Source organism: Sebastes umbrosus, chromosome 15, assembly GCF_015220745.1.
Source record: "Sebastes umbrosus isolate fSebUmb1 chromosome 15, fSebUmb1.pri, whole genome shotgun sequence".
In the NCBI taxonomy this organism is placed as follows: Eukaryota; Metazoa; Chordata; class Actinopteri; order Perciformes; family Sebastidae; genus Sebastes; species Sebastes umbrosus.
Genome location: NC_051283.1, coordinates 8,334,524 through 8,351,356, shown reverse-complemented (window position 1 = coordinate 8,351,356; position 16,833 = coordinate 8,334,524). Strand labels below are relative to the sequence as shown.

The window sequence follows — 16,833 nt, the reverse complement described above, 5'->3', positions numbered from 1 at the left end:
TAAAACACATTAGTAATTCATAAGTTCATAAAAAGCTTTTACTTTTCTAATCGCTCAGTTCACTCTGGAGGAAGATTTTGTTAACTTCCGCACAAAGAGTGGATGTAAAAAAAAAAAAAGCTGTAAAAATGTGATAATAAAAAAAAATTCAGCAACAGGAAGACCAGACCTCACTTAAATAAGCCGAATAAAATAACGTCTATTTTTATCTTTGTTTTTTCCTCATGAGATGTCAGAAACTCTGTCAACTTCAGACACAGTAGTATCTGTGTCCCAGGCAATAAAGTGAAATGAACATAATGGATAATGCATTTGAAAATAGTAGCTATACAGTTGTATAAGTTGAGGTTTTGGCCCAGGCTCTGCACCAGGGCAGTCCAGGATATGATTTTATGGATTTATTCTCTAATTATCTCCCAGTAAATGTGAAAAAAGTAGCCACATTTGCATCAGGTCGAAGGGGTGAAGGACCGTGGAGAGTAGTCACTGGCATTTAATATTATTCCATATGCAGATGTTATTTATACTTTTCATTGGTACTTAAAGGGGAACTACATCCATTTTTTTCAAAATACATACATGTTATTCCTATGGTCTAAGATGCTCCAAAAAATACTAGTAAACATGAACAACTCTCTCCCAAATCCAGAGCTAAAACTCAAACTTGTGTAACTACAATAGAATAAAGCTCATTTGGGTATAAAAAAGAAAACATGAAATCACTCTCCCATTCAGTCTATTGAGCAGCTCCAGACGTTATACTAGATGACATCACAAGTTTGAGACTAACTTCTCTGGTTTCTGGCTTTGAGTGAGAGAAGCTCATGTTCACAAGTAGTGATTGAACTTTCCTCGGCCATGGAAATAACATATTGGAGTTCTCAATTTAGGTGGTGGTCCCCTTTAATATGATGAACTTTTCTGGTCTATTTGAGCATTTTTTCCCCTGTACCTGCACAGTGTGTTACTGTCTAGTAATCTGTAATGAGGTGGCCCAAATTGGAATCATTTTCTCTTTGTTCTAACACTTCTATAATAAGTTTAATTTGAGTTTAAAAATGTAAATTATGAGACCAAAATAAAATTAAACAAACAACAACAACAACAGTACTTTAATCCAAACTAATCTATTTACATCACATGTCGACTTTAAAGAGAGAATAAACATATCCAAGGAAAGATTGTTTTCTGATATTAAACGTTTTCTTGACTAATGTTAATAATTGCATAGTAAATATGGTAACCTCGGATCACTCCTTATTAATGCTCAAATATAAAATAAACTATATATTTAAAAGACCAATCAGATCGCAGCTCAATATTAAATGGTTACATGGTTCATAAATTTCATAAAATCCCATATAGATTTTTACTTTGAAATGGAGCAACACTCATAAAATAAGACATGTCCATCAATATTTTTGCTCCAGTGCATGCTGGGAGGTTTCCTTCTACAATATAAACTCATGCAATCTTATAAATTTCAGCTTGTCTCCAAATGTAGACTGTTGTAAAAAAAAAAAAAAAATCCAGGTGTTACATTCATTAAGGCCCTTATTACTCCTTTACTTTATGTTGCTTATGTGCTTTAGTTGTGCGTACAGTATTGACAAACTATTTGACATTGAATCAAATGACCGAAAGGTATAGTTGTTGCATTGTGAACCTGCATGGAGCCCTTTGACCTCTTGAGGGGTCTTGGTCTCTTCATATTCAACCCTCCCTGTTGCATGCATCATCAAAGTGTGTGTACAGTAACTTGGGTTTGCATGGTGCGCAGCAGAGCATCAGTGCGTCCGCCTCCAGCACCTTGGACAGCAGCAGCAGCAGCAGCAACAGCAACAGCAGCAACAACCGGTTCTGCTGCTGCTGCTGCTGCCAGAATGTGAAAAAGCACCGATGTGACCATCAGAGTGTCAGTAACCCCTCTGTGTCCATCTAATGAGGAGGAGTGGTCATTGTGGGAGGTCGCGTGGTGTTGGAGACAGGGTGGGGGTGGGGGGTAGTTAGATCCTCCAGGCCAGGATCTGGATGAATCGTGACACTTGGAAAAAAAAAAGAGAGAATAACACAGAGCCAGGAGGAGCAACGCCCACCGATTAGAGTCTGGAGTGTGTGGAGAGACATAAAAATGTGGAGCCTTGAAAATACGCGCAGTTCGTGACACGCAGGGTTAACTCCGAGGCCCCCGCACGACGAAAGAAAAAAAACACATGTATGCTTTTTTTTTTTTTTTATTCTCTCCAAAATCAGTTTAAAGTCATCAGCAGACAGACAGTGCCAGCTGGAGAGGAGAGGAGAGTTTTTGGATGTGCGCGCAACGGAGCATGAGTGCCACTGCGGGCACGGAGCGCGCTCCAGCCTTCTCTCTATTTGACTTATTCTAAGTCTTTTTTTTATCTTCTACACATCCTTAAAAAAAGAGAGATCCATTTGGGGGAAACTCTTTTTTTTTGTGATGGAACCTGTTGTCGGTGATTTGTTGCGTGCTTGGGATATTTTTGTATTCCTCTAACAAGTGGTGATCCAGGAATAAAGCAGCTGGAAAGAGGGGAATAATAAGGCTGTGAAAATGTTTCATCTGCGCATCTTGTGAGTGAACATTTCTCCAACTTGATGCTCCTCTCGACTCAGCACATTTGTGATGAGGATGTCCTCTGTTTGCGAGGAAGATTTCAGGATTTCACAGGATTTTTTTTGTATATACTGGAGGATGGCTGCTATAAATAGCCCGCGTGCTGATGAGGTTACAATGAACAGGTTGGTGTTCAGTTGAAACTTATAGAGACATGCGAGAAAATAAAGATATGTCTTATTATAGGACATTTTAAAAAGACAAAGTGAGTGGCAAGAAACAAGGATCCTGTCACCGATAATTTATTTTTTTGATTGGTAAGAATTCAGATCATAGTTCACTTTGAGGAGAATAGAGACCAACAGGCAGATCATCCTCTTGGAAGCAGCTTTTTGTTGATGGCACTGCGCACCGGGAGGACTTGGTTTGGGCAGGTCTTGCGCAGGGTCTTTCGGCTGCAGGGCTCCTGGTCCAGGCGATCGAGCAGTCTCTTGTGTCTCTCCGCGAACCAGGAGCAGGATCTGGGGTTCTGTCACAACAAGGATCACCACAACAAGGTGGGGGATTTCCACCACCAACACCGCTGCTGCTGCTCCGACTCCTCCACGCACCGTCACCACCGGAGGAGCGCACCTTTCTGCCGCTCCGCTGCCGCCTCCTCCTCCAGGCGCTGCTGTCCGCACGGCTTCCCCCACGCTCGCTGCGCCTTCCCGGGGAATCCGAGGGGAAATGAGCCCCTCGGCCGCCGGTTCCTGTTGGCCATGAAGCGGCAAAACGTGCGGACCTTGTCCCTGATCATCTGCACGTTCACGTACCTGCTCGTCGGTGCCGCCGTGTTCGACGCCCTGGAGTCCGACTTCGAGATGCGTGAGAAGGAGCAGCTGGAAGCGGAGGAGAAGCGTCTCCAGGGGAAATATAACATCAGCGAGGAGGATTACCGCAAACTGGAGACCATCATCATGGAGGCAGAGCCGCACAGAGCCGGCGTGCAGTGGAAATTCGCAGGGTCATTTTACTTTGCCATCACGGTTATTACCACCATAGGTAAGTTTGTGTATAACCATAATAAACCTGAGCCCCCCTCCCCAATATAACCAACACTAGCTGCTGAACCATAATCATGGCACCTGCACTTTATGATCCATTTATTTGTCTACATTTTTGATTTGAATGTTTTGATGTTTGCTTTTACTGCTGCTTAACTGTTTGTCTTTGTTTTCAATGACAATGACAATAAAGTCTTTATTCTAATCATTTACAGGTGCCTCTCAGTGTCGGTGTATATAGTATCACTGTTGCGCAACAGGACGTGGTTCATTATGAGGACAGTTCCATTTATTTCCAAGGCAATAAAAAAAGAAAACACTGTAGGCAGCAATTACGCAAAAGCACATGTTTCATTTCCAGTCACCAACATTTTTTTTTTTTTTTTTTTTATCCCTATACCTCGAGTCTTAGGATAAAGTTTTTTAAGCAACATGTTGCACTGGCTGGTTCTGGAGTTGCTCTGCGAGGATGGAGCTGTGTGGTCAAACCACATGAGGAATATGAGACCTTCTTTAAAAACATCACCTCTTTAAGGATGACGTAACGCACTCAGGACTAAGAGCGTTAAAACACGCTCATATCATTTCCGTCGGTTGCAGCTGCATGTGGCACGTTATGATTCAACTTTTTTGCCGGTGCGTCACCGACGAGACGCATGCTCCAGAAGTCCGACCGAGTAGAAGGAGTTTATAGAGTGTTAGACACGCAAAGGGGGGTTTTTTACTCTTGTAGATGTTGGAGCTGTGCAGGAGGATGACGAGGCTTTTGGGTGGGAGTGATGGGGATGTTTGTGAGAGATGCAGCCGGCTGCGAGGTGGTGCTGAACGGACAGCTCCTCTCAGCTCAGCCGCTGCTGCCTATATAGAGTTGGTTGGGAGAGTTCAGCAAGTGAAACTACTGTATACTGATCCTGCATGGTTGACATTTAATATGGCATTTTAATTCCTTATAGATTTACTTTTGCTGCAAACAAGTGGTGTGTGTGTGTGTGATCAGAGAGCTTTACAACAAGTGATTGCAAATGAAACAAAAAAAAAAGATGAGTAAGATCTGGTGAGCATGAAAACTAAAAAAGGACAAATGAATCCTTAAAATGCATTATTTTTTATGACCCCCCTCCCCCCCCCCCCCTCCCTCCTTTAAAAGGAGACATGTATTACATCAGTTTGACGCGACTCCCGATGATGCATTTGCGTCATAAAGATTTATTCCAAGCAGTGAAAGGAGGGGTGTAGTTTCTCTGTTTGTACCCTCCACAAATCAAAAAACACAATTCTTTCTTGCGTTTTAATCACCACAAAATTGAATTATTATGCAATATTACCAAAAAAAACAAACAAAAAAAAAACAAGTTCCAGCTCGACCTTTCAATCAGTTCAGATGAAGTGGCAGGACGTTTTTTTTTAAAAATGAGCTAGATCTCTTCCTGCAGAGGTCACACAGAGAGAAGCGCTTTCTCCATTATTGAAGTCAGATAGTGTTATGCCAGATGAGGACTTTTAACTAATGCACCAGGCCTGTCCTCCTCCTCCAGTTTGCCAGGCAACACTTAACAGGCACGGCTGCACCGAGCAGTGAAGGTGGATCCACTGTTGTTTCCAGGCTACAGAGAGGAGAGCCATTGTAATATTCATGTTGTGTGAAGTGGTTCGACTGTGTCTCCTCTGTAGGAAACAGGACCCTTTAATGCATTATCACACTCTTTAACAGTAGTGAGAACAGTTCAGAGGACATAGCCAGACCTTTCCCTGCTATAAATGCATGTGCTTGAAATTAATAAAGGGAATTATATTAAAAGTTAGACAGGACAGTGATTGCATTCATTTTGGTTGTAGCAGAATGCAACAAAGAAAAAAGGAAGACAAAACAACTCCAGCAGAACAAGTGATTTTTTAATTCAAATTACAGTGTTGCTCAGTGGAACATGATGATATGAGCATATTGTGGTATAATTTTTACAAAAGTTTGCTGTCTGAATGAATGAATTTCAGGCAAATTGTAATCATGAACTCACAGAATGAGTTTACTGAGGGGGATGTTTTGTTTTTACACGTTTGCAGACTTGTGAATCCTGTGAAACAACAGTAGAACACAGTTAAATGTGTTGGGCGTCAGGTGGTTATTTTATATGCCGTGATGTTATTGTCATATTGATCAGAATTGGAAAAAAAGGTGATGCTTTATTTGTCAATTAACACAAGGTAATTGAAGTGTATTCTTCACTCTTAGATATACACACACATGCATTTCAGAGGGGTCATAGTGGGGTCATAGTGGGGTCACCACACAAGGGCACCTCTGCAGCAGAGATGGGGACTTAGACTCAAGTTGCACTGGGTTTGAGAGGCTATAGACAGCTGTGTTAAATCACAGTAGATTATAAGCTGCCATTAGTTGGAGACCCAGTGAAATAATACAATATGGTTGTACTCTTAACTGTTATTGAAAAACGGTTCCGATTATTATTGCATGCCTAATAATGTTAGCAATATTTTCCATTTGCTATGAGTAACGTTAGTCTATATCCATTTTTAGGGGCCAAATACATTAATTTACTTAAAAGTAAAGTTTTCATTCTTTTTTTTTTCCATATTGCATTGCCAAAGTGATCGTATTAACTAATCAATGCTCATACTGTATGCTGATAGGTGAACGTAATGATACATTACATGCTTTGAATCCCTTAGATATAGCTATGCAGTGTTCTAAGCAGACCGAATGGCAAGCAGCAGATGATAGTTACAACCATAACTGAGAGAGACTTGAGGCTTAACTTAGACTCGCAAAAAAAAAGTGTCCATGCAGGAGGTGAACTGGCACCTCTCCAGCAAACCAGCCCACACTCCATACTTGGTCCATATGGGGACTTGAATCAGCGACCCTCCGGTTCCCAAAGCCAAGTCCCCTTGGACTGAACTACTACCTACTATCAGAAACACTGATACTATTGTGATATTTACAAAATGTCCTCCACTGCAGATCAAGTAAATCTTGTCTAATCATATTTTATCTTAAAGGAAAAGTCTGGTGATATTCTATATTTTACTATACCATGATGAAAAGACCATAAACCAACAATTAACTGATCCGACTAACAAGTATCCAATATACTGTCTATATGATATTCCTCTGTCTCAGTAACATTTTCTAAAAACTACATTGCCCGTCCGCTTTGTCACGCAAACTTTTCATAGAACTCAAAGGAAGTTTTTTATATAAAGCTAAGAACAGAGAAAATGAGCAAAGCCACCATCATTAGATGAAACTGCACACACAGTCATCTGGTCGTATTATTGCTGGTACAATATGTTCAGTACTCTTTGTGAAATTGCTGCAGGTTTGGATGGATAGATGGATTTTTTCTCGATGCCTCAGACCATGAAGTTAAGACAATCACAAGAAAGTGTCTTGATGTCAGTTTGATATCTTTTTTTTGTGTGTGATTTGCCTCACCATCATAAGGCAGGCCCATTTCATCTGGCAGGTTAAATCCATAGCTAAGAATTATTTGAACGGTAGTATTTGACCCAGCCATCCATGTCGTCACACAGCGGAGCTTTGATTTGATGAGTTCACTCAATGATTGGAAGATTCGTACTCAAACATGGCGTTCAGCTGACAGCATGAGATTCATCACCTCGTACTCTCACCTGTTAATGCTTCAGAGGAACATTTTATCCTTAGAAATAATGAAACTAGACTTATTCTTCTGCACTCCATCAACAGATTTCCAAATAATTATTTCCGACCACTATAAAGTGAAAGAATTGAAAGCAACTTTGTGCAAAATGAAACTCTGCTGCAAAGATAAGGAAAACCATTTGGACTGTGTCAACTATACGAGCTGTTTGTGGAAACTAATTAAAGTTAGTGTCGTCATGTGGGACAGTAAAAATGGTACAAAGATGTTGATTAAGATATGTGGTGCCACGCGATTGTGCGCTCACTGCCGCTGAATGTGTACATTTACGGCAGAATAAATCACAAGAAAGAATAAATACCCCAGGAGAAATGTAACAATACAGCGAGCCACCGGTACGTCTGCTCAGAAAGCTGTTGATTACGTGTTCATTACAAATCTGAAGAGCTCTACATTATTTTCAAGGTTATTTTTTCCAACAAATATTCTATATCTAGCGACCTTGTCTGCTCCTTCTCACACAAAATAAAAAGTACATTTTATTTTCACAAAATAAAACTTTTAGAATGTGCAAACATTTGAAGGGGAAAGTAAATTATATAATCTAAAAGTGTATAAAGACAGTCTATCACGTTAATGTTCAGAAGTGATTTAAAGGCTGATGTCAAGTCGTTGGGATGTATCTCTTCAGGGACGTTGTACTTGTTTAGTCAACTAAAGTCTCCAGAGCTGCATAGGCAACATCACTAGTAAATATCCTTGTAGAAGTAGTAGTAAAAGTAATGGTAAAAGTAGTAATGGTATTGTATCCTTAATAGTAATAATAGCATTAGTAGCAGAAGGTAGCCATTGCAGCAGTTTAAGCAGTAGTAGTAGTAGTAGTAGTAGTAGTAGCTATATTTGCAGTTTTGCAGCAACAGCAGCAGCAGTATAACGTAGTAGTATTGTAGTAGCAGCAGTAGAAGTAGTAGTATTGGCTGTGTCAGCAGTAGTGATAGTACTGGAATTAGCAGTAAGCAGTAGTGGGAGCTGCATTTGCTGTATTTGCAGTAGTAGCAGCAGCAGCAGCAACAGCAGCATTAGCAATAATAACAGTAGTAGTATTAGTACTATAGCAGCAGTAGAAGTAGTAATAGTAGCACTAGTAGTAGAAGGTTTAGCCATTGCAGCAGTTTTAGTAGTATAAGCAGTAGTAGTAGTAGTAGTGGTAGCTGTATTTGCAGTAGCAGCAGCAGTAGGAGTAACACTAGAAGTAGTACTGTAGTAGCAGTAGAAGTAGTAGTAGCAGTATTGGTTGTGGCAGCAGCAGTAATAGTACTGTAAGCAGCAGTAGTAGAAGTAGAAGCAGTAGTAATAGTAGTAGTAGTAGTAGCAGTTTTAATAGCAGCAGCTGTAGTAATAATTCTAGTATTAGTAGTTGCAGTTTTAGACTGAGACTGACTACCACTGAAATACATTTTCAAATAATAATACAAAAGACCAAAACTAAAGGAAACCAATGTTTCAGTTATATTTGAGACCTTTTAACAATACAACACAATACATTAATCACTAACATAACATGTACTGTATCATTATAATACTGTGAAACATCAGGACAGTACTGCAGTAGTCCAACCTTTGTCTTCTTTTTCAGGCCTTTGCACAAAGTTAGCAAACTTAACCAAATCGAAAAGGAAAATAAATCATCTGATGTTTCAGCGTTTTGTTGAGTCATTTCAGGGGAAAATTGAAACTCTTAAATCATCAGTATGTACAGCATGAAAGGCTCAAATGGGACTCACTTTCCACTTCTCCCAAATCACACCGCTCGCACAACCTGCTTTCCTCCTGAATATTTTTGGAATCAGCCTCGATAACCGGCATAAAAACACACAGCACCGCCTCACTGTGCAACTAGAGACCTTTAGCTTTTAGATAGGCGAGACATAATATGCGGTTTTGTTTAATATGCATACAGGTAATATTGGTTGTCATGAAAAATGTTTTTCTTCAAACATTGAATACAATCTTACTTTTAATGGAGGTTGTGTACTATTTGTATTTTTATATTCCAACACATCAACCTCCTTCAAGACTGAATGAGGCTCTTTAGTCCAGCATTGGTGGTTGCAGCAGCATCAATAGTGAGTTTGTATCAAATGTATTTTCTTTGGATGTGTGGCAGTCAGATATAATTCCAGTGCCATTAAAATGCAATAGTATATGTAATAGCAGCAGTTGTAGTAATAGCAGTTGTAGTGGCAGTAGTTATGGTAGTAGTAGTAGCTGCAGTATGAAAAAGGCAGAATCTCAATCCTGCACTTTAAACTGAGGATCTGAAGCTACACACTTCCTCATGGAGGATTAAAAGTATCTGTAATCTACCGCTGGAGGCCTCACCTGACTGACATTAGTGATAGACAGGCCAAACAAAGTAAAAATGTTCAGTTTTAGGGAACTTGTAATAATCCGTGATCAGATGCTCATCATCATTATCATCATGCCTCCATAAACTGCTCCCAAAAAATGACTGGAGGTCTGAAACTGGAGCCCAGCTGTGATACTGTTAGCACATGTCAGACCAGCTGTCTTGCGGGGCCAATCTCAGTCGCCATGACTGTGAGGCTGTGAGCACATTCAGACTGACCCTGCGAGTTGACTGTATTTATAGGCCTACCTGTGACTAATTGCACCCAATGTGACACTTAGTAATGACAGCATGTGGTGAACGCAAGGTGTTCTATATATAATATAATATGCCATTCTCGCAGTGTCGAGGCGCTCGCTCATGTTGCCAGGAGACTACAGACAGCTTAAAATAAAGGTGAAAGTCGTCTCTGCTAAATGTCTGGAATCATCAACATGTGATGTTTATATATAGTAGATAGGCAGTTTAGTTTAATAATAACCCAAATTGTATCAAAGTTTTTTTCTATAAATGTGTAAATTACACATTGACTTGCTTGAATAATAAAGCCTCTGAAACAGCATTACGACCGTCACCAAAGCATTAACAAAACACTTCCTGAAACCCGGACTAATGAAGTTTAATCAGGGTGAGCAGCACTTTAAAACCACATTAAATGGCAGACAAAAACATAAATGCTTTTTAAAGTCATATTTTTTTTGTGCGATTTTAACTAAATGAAAAATGTGTTCAGAGAATTAAAATTAATTGCACATTTTACAGGCTGTTGCGGTTGGCAACCACTATCATTTTGTGTTCATGAGTGACAAAACTGACCAATATGTCATTTTTAATAAAAGGCCAATACCAGACAAATGTAATGGCAAACCGATACGATACATCCCCAGTGTCATTGACGGATTATGATGTAGTCAGAGTAACATAATTAGCATAACAATGTCTGGTTTGCATGAACAGTAGTAGCAGGAAACAGAAAAAGAATAGATCACTAACTACAGGAACGCAAAATCACAGAAACACTGAGCAAAAGTAGCGTCTTGATTTTAAAAGCTTACAGAAATTGAAAATATATTTGTATGTATTAAGATTCTACTCACGTAAAAATATAATCTGAGTTTGTTAAAGCCTCATTAAAACTGCATTAATTTATTGTCTATAGCAGAACAGGCTGAAAACACAGTATCTGACATGTTATACTCCTTTATTTCCATCTTCTGGAGAGCAACTGTAATGCCCCAATTTCCCCATGGGGATCAATAAAGTTTTTCTGATTCTGATTATTGGCTAATTAAGTTGCTATGGCGACCATGCTAGCAAACATTTGCCTATTTACACATCCAATAGACACAGAGCAACATCAGCATTCATCTGGATTCATATTTCTGGCCACCTGACAAATTTAAAGTCCAATATTCACTTTCATTTTTAGCTCTGTTTTGGTCTCTCTCTTTACTCTTGAGTCAAATATTTGTCAGTTTAGCTTCCTAAAAGCTTCACTTTCTTCACGGAGCTATAGTTGACAACTAATTGTACCATACAGTTGGTTCATCAGAGCTTTGTTTTGCTGAACATAGCTGTCTGCTGCTGTTGCTGGAGATGAGGCGGATGAGTGGAAATTGTGCGCTGGAGAACCAAAACAAAGCAAGCTAAAATGCTCAAAAACAGTCTGAATAGCTGAGGTGAACTGCAGAGATGGATGACAATCATCCGTGGATTTGATAATATGAGTGGACCCTTTCAGATTACACACTGTAATCTCATCCATTTAAATCCAATTAAAATGCTTTTCTAACCTTTCGCTCTGTTTGTTATTGTGTCAAAGTTCCGCTCAAGGAGAAGTCTCGTTCTGAAATCTCGCGAGGTGAAGTGTTGCCGGAAGACAACGGTCAAAGGATGTTGAGGGATAGCTGAGTTATTCGAGTGTGTTGTGTTGGAGTACAGAAAGCGTAGTTTAGTGTTATCTAAACATTTTTTTCTATGTCATGGTTAAAAATGTAGATGATTTCAACAATGTGGATGATGTCTTTGAATTCCGTCCGTATTTATTTGAGCCAGAGTATACGGATATTCAGATTTCGCAACAAGACTTCTCCTTGAGCGGAACTTTGACACAATAACAAACAGAGCGAAAGGTTAGAAAAACGTTTTAATTCGCTGTAGGATCCTTTCTATAATGTTGTCACACATTTTTAATAACAATGTGAGCCTGTCAGTGGCAAAAACAAGCACTTTTAATGGCCGTAACGTTACATTGACGCCCTCGCAGCTCGTTTCGCGGCTGCCTGGTGTTACGTTAAAATCTGTTCCTCCGTCGAGTAGTGTTTCCCTCCTGTTAAAATGGTAGCGCCCCCCCTCGGCAGTGGTTACAGCGTTATTGGGGCGGCTGTGGCTCAGAGGGTAGAGCAGGTTGTCCACCAATCGGAAGGTCGTGGTTCGATCACAAAGACACTTCACCCCAAATTGCTCCCGAACGCATAGCCATCGTTGTGACATAATATTTAGATTAGATCCTGATGGGCAAAGTTGGCGCCTTAGTAGCCTCTGCCATCAGTGTATGAATGTGTATGTGAATGGGTGAATACTGACATGTAGTGTAGAGCGCTTTGAGTGGTCGGAAGACTAGAAAAGCGCTATATAAATGCAAGTCCATTTACCATTTATTCCTCAATACTGGACCAATTCCGTTAGTCACTTGGACACAAAACATGGGGAAATAGGGTCCAAGGTAACTTTAATTTCACATAAGGTGAAGAAAATGGTACATGATTAGGCTTAATTTGCATACTAGTATAGTTAAACGCTTTTATGTTGTAGTGCTAAACAAGTGGCTTTCAGCATCCTCACAGATAAATTCATCACCCGTCCTCTCCAGTGAAAGCTCTCTGCGAAGATGAGTCAGATGACATGTTTTTGTTGGACCTATTGTGCCAGTCACAGTTTCCATTACGCTGCGCAGCAAGTGCCACTTACAGATTTCTTGACTTGCACTCTCACATTATATACAGTTTATGTGCCAGAAGGACGAGTCCACTAAAAGAGAGTGCGTTATGAATTAACCCATTCAAAGAAGCCATTATAAAATATGAGGCTTTTTACTACTGATATGTAAACTATGAAGATTTTAATGATAGACCATACTGTTAGAAAAACACCATGTTTTGTCTCCTTAAACTCTCTGTATTTATTTATTACATATTCTATAAAATAAATGTGTTTAGGTCAGGGTCTGAAATCAACTTTTTTCACTGCCACTGTGGCAGGCAAGGATTTTCTTTTGTCTGCCACTCAGAAATGTTTTCTGCCTCTTTTGAAATCTATGCGCTAAATTAAGGAATAACATTTTAGATCTGATGTCATTCAATGTTTGATATATTTTACACAAAAAACATTACATGCATGGTAAATTCCAGTGTTCGAATTACATCGTAGCATCCGGGGGAGCCCTATTTTTTGTGGGTTCGAGGGTACTTTACTTTACTTTCTTATTGTCATCTATAGTGGTTATTTGCATAAATACACAATTCAAATGATTAGGAAATAAATGATTGTACTTTTATTTAAATATTTGCTTTGATTAAATAAAATCTTGGCATTACTTTTAATAATGTATTTTAAGCTGCTTAGAGCTAGTGTTAGGAAGTTAAACAGGTCATAATTCCCTCTCTATTGTCTATTTTATATGGCTGTGAAAACATCTCCTACAAACAACTGTAATTATTCAAGTTTCTTGCCAAAAACTTAATTTTACAAGATTACATTTGAACGCATCATGATAATGTTAGAATTTACCTTCGCCCAATTGTAATTTTTACTTTAGAGTAAGAGAGCTTGAACGCACCATAATAATAACTCAATGGAACCTCCGTAAATGTTAGTAGCTATGTTATTTAGCCAAGCAGGACTGTGCTGCCCACTGACTTCTAACAGGTGATGTCACTAGCTGTAGTAGGGTGTGTCCCCTCAGGGTTAGTAGTAGTAGCACCATGCTTTGGAGTGTTTTTGTTCTCCCCGCCATAGCTCCTGTCCAAAACAAACTGAAACATGATACAGCGTGCGTATGCCCTTTGTGTCATTGTGTATGCGTAACTGTCAGAAAGCATCAATACAGAGGAATCAATAGTCACGGAAGCATGAGATTACAAGGGGTTCTCAACGGGAACGATTCTCTATTCCCATCCCTAGTGTTTGTCTGCCAAAGTGGCGGATGGCCTGACGATTTCACCTACCACTGCCAACAATTTACCCGCAGTTGGTGCTAATTTCAGATCCTAGTTAAGTTGTGTAAAGCCTTCAGTCCGTAACACATTTATGGTTTAAACGAATCTGGTCCCTCAGCACAGGAAAACTTTTATATTTGATTTAGATACAATATAAGAAACATGTTTGACTGAAGGAAATGATACGGTGCCTATAAGGGTTAGGGGATTGAAATGTTTTCAAGGGTGCATTTGCATACAATAGTCGTGCTGTGTGATTTGTCTGATATTCCGTGCAGGGCCACAGCTAAAAGCTGCACTTTGCCTCCACTCAGCTGTCCTCCTCTGGATGATAATACACACTGTAAACTTGATAGGTGGAGTCCTGCAGATGTGAAGCATGTACAGTGATTGCCGTGTGTTCGCGGGCTGGAGGGTGGCTCGGTTTAGCCGAACACACAGATTGTCCATCTGCGTTGCATCTTCACCGGGACTGATTGGAGAGCTTGGATGTACAATGACACTATACAGTACATGAGGGCACTTTTCCTGGTTTGCTTTTCCCGGCAGGCAGCCTTTATTTTCAAAGAGAACCTGTTGATGGTTCTCCAGCTGTGTCGGTGTTCAAACTCATCCGAACATCAAAAAGCGCGACCACGAAGAGGGTCAATAAAACCCGCTTGCTCATCTGAATTTTCTTGATGACATATGGGCTGTAATACCGCGGGTGTCCCATTACTTAGTATGGATTATGTAAATCTCCAATACATCAAGGACATCGGATTCCACGACGTCTTTTCTCGAGCAGCAGTTAATAAAATGATTGAGCATATTTTAAATCCAGGTGATTTGCTCATTCATTATGCATGATAGAGATTCATAACAGTTGTATATGCAATGATTAATAGCTTATGTCGTGTTTTCTTATGGAGGAAGAAATCTTCAGACTAACGAGACAATGTGTAAATGTCGTCAGAAGGTCCTTTTCACAGATTTTATGTTGTTTTTGGCAACCTTCAGCAGTCATCTAAACAAAAACAAATTGAGCTCATTTTATAGAAAGCACTCAGAATATCATATGAATGGCAGTAAAACATAAATTCAGTTTTCGCTTCCACAGTTCTTTTACAGTGTGCCGTTAAATCTTCGTCAGTCTTATTTTTGAGACACGTTTGGTTTCAAGGCAAAAGCATTTGGTTATTTTTCAAGGATTAGTTCACCAAAATAAAAAAAATAAAAACTCACTTACCTCTAGTGGCATCAAGCAATACTTTATCTGTCTCTGAGATTTAAGCCTCCACCCCAATACAGTGGAGGTGAATGGCGTTTCATTTGATGCTCACAGCATTGAAAACTTTCCTTTTGTGATTTGAGTCTGTCTAACAAGACAATGTTTAGCTGCGCTAGCGGCGTGGCTCTAGGGACAATAATGTCTGTTTATCCAGACTAAAATATTGATATAACTATTATAGACAGAAATTTTGTAAAACATTTTGACTGTAATTTTGTGAAAATGTATTCTATGGGTACCCACGAGTCTCCTCTTTACAGACATGCCCACTTTATGATAATCACATGCAGTTTGGGGCAAGTCATAGTCAAGTCAGCACACTGACACACTGACAGCTGTTGTTGCCTGTTGGGCTGCAGTTTGACATGTTATGATTTGAGCATATTTTTTATGCTATAATGCAGTACCTGTGAGGGTTTCTGGACAATACTTGTCATTGTCTTGTATTGTTAATTTATTTCCAATAATAAATATATACATATATTTGCATAAAGCAGCATATTTGCCCACTCCCATGTTGATAAGAGTATTAAATATTTGACAAATCTTCATTTAAGGTACATTTTAAACAGATAAAAAAATGTGCAATTAATTTGGGATTAAATATTTTCATCGATAACATTAGCATGTTATTATTGTCATTGTGAGACATCCACATTTTGCTCAAATCTCTGCTGTGAACAGCTTCACACTGCTAGTGTGGTAGACTCTTCTTCTTACTATGTCATAGTTAATCTACTAGTGCTCCAGAAAGTAAGAAATAGCCCCACTGGGCAGCGGCAATCCTACAGGTTACTTGATTTACAAGTTTGCTCATCAGATCCCGTCCATGTCACTACATATGAAGACAAAGTGTGAAATCATCCCAAAAGTTTTAATAATTAGTATGTTTCCCTCAGGAGGCCCATCCCCCTGTGGTTTAAACAGCTGTTGATGATCAGTATGTGAGCTGGATACATAACTCATTATGTAATGCACAGCCTACGAACATTGTCTTCTTTACTTCACTTCAAACTAATTTATAAATCCATGTTCATTTTAATTTATTTAAGCATCATAAACTCAGAGTGGTTGATGAATATGAACTGCATGAATGTATTGCAGTATTAAATTCATTGAAGGACTTATTTGTTTACACCAGTAATTGCAACCGGAATTTTAAATAGTGTTTTGCACTTTTCTTTTAACAGTTTGATTTAGTACTTGTAATGAAGGAACATTGATTAAAACAAAAATAAGTGAAGATTCTTGTGTTGCTATCCCCTCGACACCGGTGTTACATTACCTGGACGTATCCTGCAAGATCTATCAATGATTAATGGAGTGTTGCTGAACCGTTTAGTGGTTTTGTTCACTTGAGATTTTATTTCCATGTCCCCAATTTGTGAGATCAAATCTGTGCTGTAAATCAACACCTTTGCTGCTTGGCAGCTGCTGTAATGCCTTATGATGCCGGATGAATTTGAGCTCGCCTTTCTTCTCGAAACAAAGTTGTTAATACCGTCTGACTGCTGCTTATTGAAAAATGATTCGAGGCGTTCACCCTAGTTGCACTTTGTTGCCAGTAGATTATTTTCACTTTGCTGGAGCGTCCTACTGGGAGCTTGATGGAGGTCTCCACACAGATCGATGGCAATGTGTTCCTGTGGTGCTGATGCTCTCTGTGGGAGTCTC

The 16,833-nt window shown here is 39.4% G+C and overlaps 1 protein-coding gene across 1 annotated transcript in view; it reads left to right on the top strand.

Moving 5' to 3' along the window:
- The first annotated feature begins 2,286 nt into the window (after window positions 1-2,286).
- Window positions 2,287-16,833, top strand: part of kcnk9 (potassium channel, subfamily K, member 9) — a 43,435-nt gene continuing 28,888 nt past the window's right edge. Inside the window, exon 1 of the mRNA XM_037793748.1 lies at window positions 2,287-3,619. Coding sequence (XP_037649676.1) covers window positions 2,974-3,619 — 646 coding nt within the window. The 5' untranslated portion in view covers window positions 2,287-2,973. The remainder of the gene's footprint in view (window positions 3,620-16,833) is intronic.